Source organism: Saimiri boliviensis, chromosome 1 (genome assembly GCF_048565385.1).
Source record: "Saimiri boliviensis isolate mSaiBol1 chromosome 1, mSaiBol1.pri, whole genome shotgun sequence".
In the NCBI taxonomy this organism is placed as follows: domain Eukaryota; kingdom Metazoa; phylum Chordata; class Mammalia; order Primates; family Cebidae; genus Saimiri; species Saimiri boliviensis.
The window spans coordinates 98,112,678-98,124,721 of record NC_133449.1 but is presented as its reverse complement, the minus strand read 5'-3'; the positions used below and the strand labels follow the sequence as shown (position 1 = coordinate 98,124,721).

Sequence of the window (12,044 nt, the reverse complement as noted above, 5' to 3'; positions counted from 1 at the left end):
GTTAAGTAATACAGGTATTCTATATTTTAATGCTTTCTAGAATTTTTGGTCAGAAAGGCCAGTTGTTTTTCACACTGGGGTTGATGGCTTTGGCCAGTATCTGGAATCAACTTACTGTTACAGCAGAGTGCATGCTGCAGTGAGTTTTTTTCCAGTATGATTAGCCCCATGTGGTGTCAGTGGTTCCTTCCAGCAGAGTTTGCCTTTTTACAAATGAGCCGCATTGAGTAAACTGCCTTCCTTGTTGGGAATAGGAATGGTTCCCCCGTTTCCCATTGTCTGTGCCCTGCTCCTTGGTTGTGGGGTTTGTTAGTGTTTTGCAGGGTCTCTGAGAAGGTGCGGGGTGGAGACCTGTAGTAAACTGCCAGAAGGGGAGTATCAGTAGGTGCCAGCCTGCAGCCTTGAGAAGCTTGCTAGGAGTGGAAGGGGGGGTTCCATGCTAAGCCCTGGTGGCAATTGAGAAGGGTCTAGGAGGATTTTCTACTTATCCTTAAATCTTACTTGGTGGCAGATGATGGCATTGCTCCTGCTGTCCTCTTTTCTTGGCTCAGCCAGCTACCCTGGGCGCAGCTGACCTAACTTGTTTGCTGTGAGCAGGCTTTGGCCTTCCACAACGTGTCATTTTCTGTGGGTTCCTGGGAGGAATGTATGTTATAGGCAAAATCTAAAAAGCTGGTATCTTCAAACGTGTCTTGCTTTTCCGAATAAGGTGCTAATGTAAGAGTTGCTGTTTTTGACACTGGACTGAGCGAGAAGCATCCCCATTTCAAAAATGTGAAGGAAAGAACCAACTGGACCAACGAGAGAACGCTGGATGATGGTGAGTCTCAGCGGCGGGGAGAGGACGGCCACCTGTGGATGTGGGGTATCATTCCCATCCTCTCTGATCCATTGAGAGTGTGTTTTGTGCAGGATTCCATAGTCTGTATCCAACAGTTATTTAAACAATCCCAAGTTGATATTGTGCCTTTTTTTGTGGCAGGAACTTCTCTGATTATGTTAGAGGATGTTGGGAAGTAGCAGGAGATGGTGGGGATGCCTGGTGCAGGGGCAGCCCCCTGTCCGGAGGGCATGGAGTTTGCTAGCCCTTGAAGGGGTGCTTGTGCCGGGTGATGCCCAAGGGAACCTAGAGCAGCAGCAGAGGCCTTCCTCTGTCCGGCACTTGGAAATTGAAGGCTCTGGAACTCATGGCCTGGAGTGTTGCATCCTGGCACTTGCTTTCCAATGTGTTTAATGGGTTTTTTTTCTTTATGGACTGCAGGGTTGGGCCATGGCACATTCGTGGCAGGCGTGATAGCCAGCATGAGGGAGTGCCAAGGATTTGCTCCAGATGCAGAACTTCATATTTTCAGGGTCTTTACCAATAATCAGGTAGGTATTTTGAGGACCCCTGAAACTTGAATTCATACTGAAATGTAAAAAGCACAATCGCTGGAATGTACACATTTGTGTAAAAGTGCACGTCAGTGATGCTGAGCCATTTGTACCACAGCATGTGTGCCCAGTTTACTGTTCCTCTGCCTCCTGGGTGGCTCCGCCCTTCTCCCACCACCCACTGTGTCTGTCTAACTTGAACTCTGAAGACCCTGCCAAGGCTACTACTTACAAGGAGTCTTTGATTTCCCTTGTTTCTTCTCTACCTCCAGGCTTCCCCAGGCCTCTGTACCCCTAGTTGTGTGTCTGTGTGATAGAATAGAACAAATTGCACATAGAATAAGTGTATGTGTTTGCCTCCCTGATTGGGTTCCTCCATCTTGAGCGTGGGGACTGTTTTATTTACCGCTGTGTCCTGACACCTGGCATTGTGTTGGGTAATGTGAATTTGCAAGCCTTGTTCCTTCACTCTTCATTTGGAAACTGTAGAAAAGGGAGAGGGACCTAGTATTTGTTGGTTTCACATTTCATTGTTTTTTAAGGTTAATTTTTGAATAGGTAATGCATAGCTTAGAAATGTCAGGAGGTAATACAGTGAGGCCCCCACCCCTGTCCCTGTCCAGCACGTTCTTTCCTCACTTGCCTGTGTCTCCTGTGTGACAATGCTCATTTCTTTGGTGTATATAAGAAAATATAAATAGATGGTCTTTCAAAAGCCTTTTAAAAACATAATTCTTAATCATTGCTTCTCTTCCTACTGTAAACTTAATTTTTTATTTTTAAAAAAGCTACTGAAGGTGATCCAGAAAGTAATTGAGCTTTTGTAAGGAACACAGGTGCACTTGAACATCAGAGGACTAATACTGTGAAGTAACTGTTCTTGATGCCATTTGTCCTTCAGTCTGTTTGGTAATGAAGAAGATTAGACAGATAAGTTGAACTATTCCAAAATGCTTAACTTAATAGAAGTGCCTTGGGATAAGTCCTTTTAAAAGAGAAGGGCAGTTGGAAGCGTGAGTGTTACTAGGAAGGCATTCTTTGTGTAGAGAGCTGTGCATTTCACCTAGAGAGACAGGCCACCTACAGAACACAGCTGCCTCTCCCTAGGTTCAGCTCCAAAGATCTAGAACTTCTAGGTGTTGTATTTCACTCTTCGGAGTATTATTTGTACTCAAGATTTATTTCTGGTTTTAAGTTAAAAAAAGAGAAGTACTTTATGATTTTAAGAGCCTTAGAAATAAAAACTCTCCTAGCACTTTAAGACTTTATTGAAACACGAAGAGGACTTTTTTCATATTTAACTAGGTATCTTACACGTCTTGGTTTTTGGATGCCTTCAACTATGCCATCTTAAAGAGGATTGACGTGTTAAACCTCAGCATCGGCGGCCCTGACTTCATGGATCATCCCTTTGTCGACAAGGTTTGTGGAGTCACTGCACACAGGGTTTGGGTGACAGCTCCTGCTCTTTCGCAACCCAACTTTGCGTCATTTCTAGTGTGTTGGTGGCTTTTCAGCCAGGTGGTGACAGCTTTGTGAGAACAGATGGCTAATGGCCTGAGCTTCAGTGATTTGCATGTCATAAATTGAGTGGGTTGGAGGCCTCAGAGTAGGTGTTTATAAGGAGCACATGGTGCCATGGTGATTCTTTTTTTTTTTTTTTTTTTTTTTTTTTTGAGATGGCATTTAATTCTTTTTGGCCAGGCTGAAGTGCAGTGGCATAGTCTCGGCTCATAGCAACCTTCGCCTTCCAGGTTCAAGCGATCCTCCTCCCTCAGCCTCCCAAGTAGCTGGAATTCCAGGCACGAATCACCATGCTTGCCTAACTTTTTTGTATTTATAGTGGAGACAGGGTTTCACTGTGTTATCCAGGCTGGTCTCAAACTCCTCACTTCGGGTGATCCGCCCACCTCAGCCTTTCAAAGTGCTGGATTACAGGTGTAAGCCACCAAACCCAGCCGATTCTTTCTTACCTAAACATGCAACCTGTGCTTTCCTGAAAGCGACTAGAAAGTCAGCATCTGCTCTGTGCACTGTGTGCTTCTCTGTCCAGGGTGTTATTCTCTACCCCTGCAAGTTGCCAGGCACATTCACCTTTATAATGGTCCAGTGCTTCTTTTTAGGACTATTTTTAGACATTGTATGTGGTTTTTTTTACAGTTGTATGTTAAGAATGGTACACTTTCATTAAATAAATGCTCGTTTTGTAGGTGTGGGAATTAACAGCTAACAATGTAATCATGGTTTCTGCTATTGGCAATGACGGACCTCTTTATGGGTAAGTAGCCCCAGCAGGGATGACCTTGGGGATTTTTTCCCCCTTAAATAACTAAAAAATTGTTATCTGTTTGTGTATCCACCTATGCTTACCTGTTTATATCTGTCTAAAACTTTGTCTCAAGGATGTTTTCCTCACGTAAAAAAATAATAAGGGTGTATGATGAGCGCCCAGGTACTCACCACTCACCTCAGCAGCTGTCAGCTTAAGGCCAGTCTTCTATTTATGTATTTTTAAAAACTTGTTACAAATAGTAATTTAGAGGCCTGAAGTTTTTATTCTAACTACTTTTTGCCCAGAATCAACCAGAGAAGTGAATTTATCAGAAAGGGATTCTGCAGTGTTGAGGTCTGTGTGCAAAGCAAGCGGAAGAGGTTTCTGCCTCTCTCTGAGAGAGCTGGTGCGAGCACAGTGGCCCTCTTTCACAGAGGAAGTGCTGGCGAGCCTAACAGCAGCATGGATGATGCTTGGGAGTAGATGAGAGGGATCATTTAGGAGGGACGCAGGGAAGACGGTGTCACAGGGGGGCCTTTGTGCTGAACTCAAGTAGCGTGAGATGTGAAACATTTGCCACTGAATCCCAGCTGGTACACTCCTGTCTGGTTAGAGGTCTCAGTTTTCTTTCCCCGTGCAGCTTCATTTTATTCTCCAGATAACGTGTATAAATCATTTCTTGTGCTTAAAGTTTCTGTAGGATGCTTTACAAAAAGTGTCCAGTGCATAGTATGAGGTGAAGCTCTGTGAAGTTCATGTTTGTATATCTCAGAAAATGCAGATAGTGGCATTCATAGGGTTCTAGCCTAATAGTGGAGTACATGATCCTGACCCTTGTTAGAAGTGCAGGGTTCTGGATTTTGCCGTGGTGTCAGTGATACGTATCGTGAACCACAGATGTAAGTGGCATGAACATACCCTAACTGTAGCTCTGCCATGACAAACACCAGTTATTAAGTCATCTTGTTGGGTTTTCTTGTCTCCCTTTTAAATGTCTCCCTATTTCTGATGTCCCCACTCAAGTCTGGCACTCATCAGTTCACAGTCACTGGGGTGTCTGTGTTTCCTAGCCTGTCTTCCTATCTTGAGTCTTTTTCCACCCCAGCTCTTCCAGGAGGAATAGGGGTGAAACTAGGTGTGGAAGCAGACAGGTCTGACCTGCCACTTATGGCTGAGGCACCCTCACTTCTCTGAGCCTCAGCTCCCTCACCTGTCATGGGCGCAGAGAGCAGCCCACATGGTGCCTGCGTGGCTGACATCAGATAGCACAGGAAGAGCACGTGAACGCTGATGATGCTCTGTGAATGACAGCCTCTCTTTTTCTTTTTTGTGTATATTTCTGCTGTTCAAACATATATTCTAGCAGTTTTCTAATCAAGAATCTGCAGTGGGTTATTATTGCATAATAGTTGAAATCCACATTTTTCTTTTGGTTTTCAAGGTCTTCAGTATTCTAGGCTGGATTGCAAACGTTTCCTGTAAAGGGTCAGGTAAAAAGTATTTTAGGCTTTATCATGTGAAAGCAGCTGTAGGTGATATATATGTAAATGAACATGACTTTGTTCCAGGAATGCTGTATTTGTGAAAACAGGTATGGGCTTGGTTTGGCTCATGGGTCATAGTTGGCCAGCTCCAGTCAGAATCTGTTGTTTCACCTTCCCCTTCCACTGCGCCACACACATGTTCCTGGAATGAATCTCCTCGTCCTGTTTGTTTCAAGTCCTCTGCACCTCTTCCCTTTGCTCATCCTCCTGGCCATACCTGTTTGGATTCCTGGCTCTTTCACATGCTGTTCTGACTGTCACACGCTGGCTGCCTTTCTGAAACCCTGTGGCTTTTGTGGGTGGTTGCACTCCATAGCTTCTTAATGAGCGTTGTGAGTTTATAGTGTGTTGAAGGAGCAGAGCCTTGTAAGGAAGGCTCTGTCTCCACCTCATGTTTGCTCGTGCTGCCTCATACAGACCTGGCCACCTGCTGGCTGTGTCTTTAAGTGACTGGACATGGCATGTGATCATGGCAGCCCAGCTTGTGATGGGTATGGTTTTTACTCCGGCATCTGATGGGACTGCACACAGGGCTGGTCTGAGGACAGTAACATGCATATGTCAGCTCCTCTGGGAGTAAGGCATGCATTCTCTGGTCCTCTTTGCTGTGGTCTCTTTTTCTGGGTCCTGTGCCCTGGTGCTCTGAGACTCTGTGGTGCCAGCGAGCCTGCAGCCTCACCTCCCTCTTTTTCCATTTTCAATACAAGTAATGATTTCTTGATGCCTTCCCTTATTTTTAAAGGGTTAAAGTACACTAAGCATTATAGGGATTGACAGGTAGAGGAGGATGGGAAGGTGGTACCTTTTTGGTCAACTTCAGTGGGAGTTTCTATCAGTGCCTTCTGTCCCAGCCTCTGCTCCTTGAGTTCCTGGGAGTATGTAAACTTGTAGTGTCAGTCAACAGAAAATGATTATTGGTGCCTCTGAATGACCAGCTGGTGTGATTCTGGTGGCCAGTGAGCTGAGAAGGCAGTACCACTTTGACTTGGTGTGGTTAGGAATTGTCAGTTAAAAACACACTCTCTAGAAATAAAATTGCATGCTGCTATTATCTCTTAAGCCACTTGGAATCAGTTACAGTTCTTTAATTGTCAAAGAGTTCAGTTTTTTTTGGTAGTGAAGCCATAATAGATAAAGCTTAGCAATGCAGTTTTATAACTGAGTGTCTTATACTTTCAAGTAGTTAGTCTTTATTTTGTCTTTGTGGATTACACATTTTTGCCATTATTTATTTCGCTATAATTTCTTTGCAGATCTAGGACCCTTAAGGTATTGGAGAGACTCGTGTGGCTTTTTCCTCGTGTCTTAGGTCTTTCCTCTAAGGAGCTCAAGATGACAGAATAATGATAGTCCTTCCACAGTTCCCTACGAGGCAGGTGGAACAACACCGCAGAAGGTCGATTGAAAACTTACAACTTCCTGACCTTGGCAGATGCAAATGTGTGATTACGGTTTCTGCCCTGTGAAGTGTCTGATCTAGTTGGAAAGTTATGATGAATGTACTGGGAACAATTTGAAAGTGATGTGAGAATGTGTTTTTAGATGATGAATTGTGATCGTGTTAAGCATGAAGTTCAAGGCAAGTACAGATTCTTAAGGCCTGGAGTGCTGGAGGGAAAAGGTGAGCCTTGAGCTCACCTTTTAGCCCCAGTGTGCCAAGTTGACAGGGAAGAGAAGAAAGGAGGGGCATTCCAGATGAGAGGACGTAATTTGAGCACAACATGAATGTGGCAGGGTCATATCTATTTCACAGGATAGCCATGAGGAGCTGCAGTCCGTCAGAGTTCCCAAGTCTTCCTGCAGAAGAACCTCACAAAGTCTTAGATTGTTCTGGGAGTATTCGCCCTGGTTTGAATCATTCGTTTTAAATTATTTCTCTTCTCTTGTTTTTCTTTTCTCTCAATATAGCACTCTGAATAACCCTGCAGATCAAATGGATGTGATTGGAGTAGGCGGCATTGACTTTGAAGATAACATTGCCCGCTTTTCTTCAAGGGGAATGACTACCTGGGTATGCTTTTCTTTGCTAAATAATTGTATTTAGCTGGAAAAACCACCATAGCTAGTGGCACCATTTGTTGATGAGCCTTGAGGTGTATTTGTAAATGCACAGACACCCTCACATTCACGGGTGAATAGCTATGAGTGCCTGCCCAGCCCTGAGGACGAGAGATCTGGCCCCTTCAGCCTCTGCCACTTCACTCTGGCAAGTCCACAGCTGCTGTGTCGAGCATGGGCTGATTTTAAATGTTGTTTCCCAGTTCCGCTTATTAACTGATTTCTGAGGAACTCACTTTGTGGTGAATTGGGTTCCTGCCCGTTTACCCTCTCTAGTAGAGCTAAGCAGTCCTCTTCAATGGTAAGTGAGAGGAACTTTTCTTTTTTGGCCTTAAGAAGTTGGAGAAGCCATTAAGAACAGCTTAATATCAACTCTGCCAACACAGAAATAATTGTATTTAGCTGAACAAATTCAAAATAACAGCTACAGTTAATAATTCAGCTGCTTGGGGTTTAATTATGCAGTGAATTCATCCTCCTTTACCTGTCAACGTTTGATGAAAAATTAGACGCTTGTGCAGAGCAGCACTCAGGGGTCCTCGGGTACCTTTGTCCTGGCAGTGGCTGAGGGGAGCACCCGCTCTTCCTATTCTTCAGGGTCAGAGCACCTCTTGGTGCTTTTAAGTTGACGCGCCATACTCGGAGACCTCGGATAAGTCCCTGGAAAGATTCCCAGCCGCTGGGAACACTGTGGGCCTCATCCACACTGCAGCACTTCACAGGGGAGCCTTCACCCTGAGCCTTTGTACTGACAGTGCTAGCCCCTAGCTCCCCCGCCTCACACACTCAGGTGCCTCTCCCTGGAGCTGCCCAATTGGCTGGGGAGCACTCTCTCATGTGACATCAGTCCGGGGCAGGATGCATGTCCTGCTGTCCACACTCTTTCAGCACGTGCTTTGTGCTGCCCAGTACGAGGAAGCTGCTTCTGCCAGTTCGCCTCCAGCTCCTCGTGTCAGCGCTTTCACTGAACCATGATGAGGTGTCGTGTCCATGGCCTTCATCACCAGCCAGCTTTTTTTTTTTTTTTTTTCCAAATTTATTTATTTATTTTTTATAGCAGTGTGAACACGGAACCAACCCCCTTTTTAATGGCATTTGAGAAACTTTCCTCCATCATCACAGAGCTGTGGTGCAGGATGCCTTCACTCGGCGTCCCAGTGTGTGCGTCTGCGGTCCCAGGGGTTTGATGATCAGGAAGGGCTTTCCCTTCAGAAACAGTGGTCTCCTGTTTCTGACAATATGAGATTCCATTATAATTCTCATTTTGCCCTAGTTCTTAGGAAGCTTGAGTGAGTACTAAGTTAAAATCTTATCCCGAGTGAGTTGTCTGGTGATCTTGTTCCTTCTAAGTGGTTTCTTAGTTCCTCTTTTACAACGGTTTGAAACAACCACTCATACCATGTACTTCTTTCCTTGTAGAGAAACATGTTTGGGTTTTTTTATATTTTAATTTTCTGATTTTTCCAACATATTTCTAATTTTAACTTACTCAGAGATAAAGCACTTCCCAGTTTCTGGTCTTGGTGATAAGCCAGTGTCCACTTTCTAGTCTTGCATGTTAGCAAGATTAAAATACTTATCTTTTAATTGCTTCATGCCTTTGCTGTTGTTCTGCTTGTTATAAAATGTATTTTTAAAATTTTACTTTCTACATTATCATTTCTGTATTGTAGTGAATTTCTTTTCTCTCTCTCTTTCAGGGGGGAAGTGGGGGACAGGATCTCACTCTGTTGCCCAGGCTGCAGTGCAGTGGCACAGTCATGGCTCACTGCATCCTTGACCTCCTGGGCTCAGGTGATCCTCCTGAGTAGCTGTCACTACAGGCGTGTGCCACTACATCTAGCTAAATTTTGTATTTTTTTGTGGAGATGGAGGTCTTGGTGTGTATCCCAGGCTGGTCTAGAACTCCTGGGCTCAAGCAGTCCACCTGCCTCAGCCTCCCAGAGGGTTGGGATTACAGCTGTGAGCCCTGTACCTGGCCTGGAGTGAATTTCACACTAAAACCAGTATCTTTCTGAGGTTACACTGTTATTAACCCATATGTCTGTTCTGATCTGTTTCACTCATAATTGCACGTGACTGTATGCCAATGTGCGAGCTGTAGAAACCAAGCTGCTTTTATTTATAGGAGCTACCAGGAGGCTACGGTCGCGTGAAACCTGACATTGTCACCTATGGTGCTGGTGTGCGGGGTTCCGGCGTGAAAGGCGGGTGCCGGGCCCTCTCAGGGACCAGTGTTGCTTCTCCAGTGGTTGCAGGCGCCGTCACCTTGTTAGTGAGGTGAGTGTTGCCCCCCAGAGACCAGCAGCTCCCATGTCAGGACAGGAGCACTGGGTGCCAGCAGGGCAGGAGTCGAGTCTTGCTTCTGCCCTTTCTTGGGTTTGAGAGCTTCGGCCCTTCACAGCTTTGCTCTGTCTCTCCTTCTTCATCGCTGCAAAGATGTAGGAGTCGCCTCTTTGATAGTTAGAATGACACGAATGTGACCACACTCTATAAGCCCAAACAGGCAAAGTATGACCGACAAAACACCTATTTCTCTATGTTTGTGTTCTAATATCCCATTATGTGCTAGAACTGTTACATCCAGGCAAGCATATATATCAGGCAGGGAACAAAAAGCAAGATATTTCCCTGTCATATATCCTCCATTTCCTTGGGGATTCACCTTTTTTTTTTTTTTTTTGAGACGGAGTTTCGCTGTTGTTAGCCAGGCCGGAGTGCAATGGCGTGATCTCGGCTCACCGCAACCTCCGCCTCCTGGGTTCAGGCAGTTCTCCTGCCTCAGCCTCCTGAGTAGCTGGGATTACAGGCACGCGCCACCGTGCCCAGCTGATTTTTTGTATTTTTAGTAGAGACGGGGTTTCACCATGTTGACCAGGATGGTCTCGATCTCTTGACCTCGTGATCCACCCACCTCGGCCTCCCAAAGTGCTGGGATTACAGGGATTCACCTTTTTTAAAAAAACACACACAAAAAAACCCAAGTCTTATTGTGTATATGTATGGTATACAAAGTGATGTTATAGGATACATATAGATAGTAAAAAGGTTACTCTAGTGAAACAAACAAACACATCCAGCTTCTGACAGTGTTAGTCATTTGTTGTTTTTGTGACAGGGACTCACCTATTGAGGTACTCCATAGTTAAGGGTGTCCAACCCATCAGGGACTGGCAGTCACTACTCCACCTTGTCTGATTGGATCTCATGCAGTTGGAATGGAGCTTAGTGACTGGCCCTTAATCTTGCAAATAATGGAACTGGTAGAAAGTTCTCAAAGAGGCAGGGGGCGGTGGCTCATGCCTATAATCCCAGCACCTTGGGAGGCCGAGGCAGGCTGATCACCTGAGCTCAGGAGTTAAAGACCAGCCCGGCCAACATGGCGAAACCCCATCTGTACTAAAAATACAAAAGTTAGCCGGGTGTGGTGGTAGGTGCCTGTAATCCCAGCTCCTTGGGAGGCTTAGGCAGGAAAATTGCTTGAACCCGGGAGGAGGAGGGTGCAGTGAGCTGAGATTGCACCGCTGCACTCCAGCCTAGGTGACAGAGCGCGACTTCTTCTCAAAAAAATAAATAAGTAAGTAAAATTCTCAAAGCGAGTAGAACAGAGTTGAAGTTCACATGCTCTCACTTTCATCGGAGGCCCATGTTTCCTTATTCTTAGTTGTAAAAAGATGTCTTTGGGCTGGCATTTATCTTGTCACTGTATTTTCCCCCAAAATAAATTGTACTTTTTCTATCTAGATGAAGTTTTAGTTGAGCTGTTATGTTGTGATAACACACAAAGCCCTGCATATTTGAAAGTTATTGTATTCTATGCTAATTAATTTAAGAATATATAGGCAAATAGTATTAAACTTTTTTATATTTTAAATTCTCTTTAAGTAATTTGAATGTTGATTTTAGCTTGTAATGCCAAATACTGTTTTGTTAGTAGTCCTTAATAAAGCTAGATATTGGGCTGGTTGTGGTGGCTCACACCTGTAATTCCAGTACTTTGGGAGGCCAAGGCAGGAGGATTGTTTGACGCCAGTAGTTTGAGGCCAGCTGGGGCAACACAGTGAGATCCTGTCTCTACCCCAAAAAGGGATAGATAGCTACCTTTTCCCCCTTTTGTCTATTCTTCCCGTATAGTTTGGAGCCAAATTCTTGAAAATGTTGATGTTGGCCAGAGTGGCCTTTGGAGAACAACTTGGTGCTTGCTGGAAACACTGTCTTTCTCTTCTGTTGTTTTCCTCTCTCCACCGTTACATCAGGTCAAGAGGGGAGGTGGATTGTGGACTACCTGGCCCCCTTTCCACGCTTGTATTGGCCAGGTGGAGCGAATTCAGTTAGGGTTCCTGGTTCTTTTTTTTTTTTTTTTTTGAGGAGGAGTTTCGCTCATTACCCAGGCTGGAGTGCAATGGCGCTATCTCGGCTCACCGCAACCTCCGCCTCCTGGATTCAGGCAATTCTCCTGCCTCAGCCTCCTGAGTAGCTGGGATTACAGGCACACGCCACCATGCCCAGCTAATTTTTTTGTATTTTTAGTAGAGACGGGGTTTCACCATGTTGACCAGGATGGTCTCGATCTCTTGACCTCGTGATCCACCCGCCTCGGCCTCCCAAAGTGCTGGGATTACAGGCTTGAGCCACCGCGCCCGGCCGGGTTCCTGGTTCTAATCATGTTGATTCTGGAAACAGAAAATGCTGGTTTGTTTGTCCTACATGCTATGATTGTTAGCAGAAAATGAGGGCTCTGCCTTCACCGCTGAGCCTGTCAGCTCTCTGTTGTTCAGTAAGCAGGCAGCCGACGG

The 12,044-nt window shown here is 45.2% G+C and overlaps 1 protein-coding gene across 3 annotated transcripts in view; it reads left to right on the top strand.

The window, feature by feature from the left end:
* MBTPS1 (membrane bound transcription factor peptidase, site 1) overlaps positions 1-12,044 on the top strand; it is a 62,573-nt gene that overhangs the window by 20,526 nt on the left and 30,003 nt on the right. For all 3 annotated transcript variants that reach the window (XM_003922802.4, XM_074400684.1, XM_074400689.1), the window contains 6 exons: positions 710-820; positions 1,262-1,371; positions 2,680-2,796; positions 3,585-3,652; positions 7,099-7,201; positions 9,377-9,528. In XM_003922802.4, the coding sequence (XP_003922851.1) occupies positions 710-820; positions 1,262-1,371; positions 2,680-2,796; positions 3,585-3,652; positions 7,099-7,201; positions 9,377-9,528 (661 nt within the window). The remainder of the gene's footprint in view (positions 1-709; positions 821-1,261; positions 1,372-2,679; positions 2,797-3,584; positions 3,653-7,098; positions 7,202-9,376; positions 9,529-12,044) is intronic.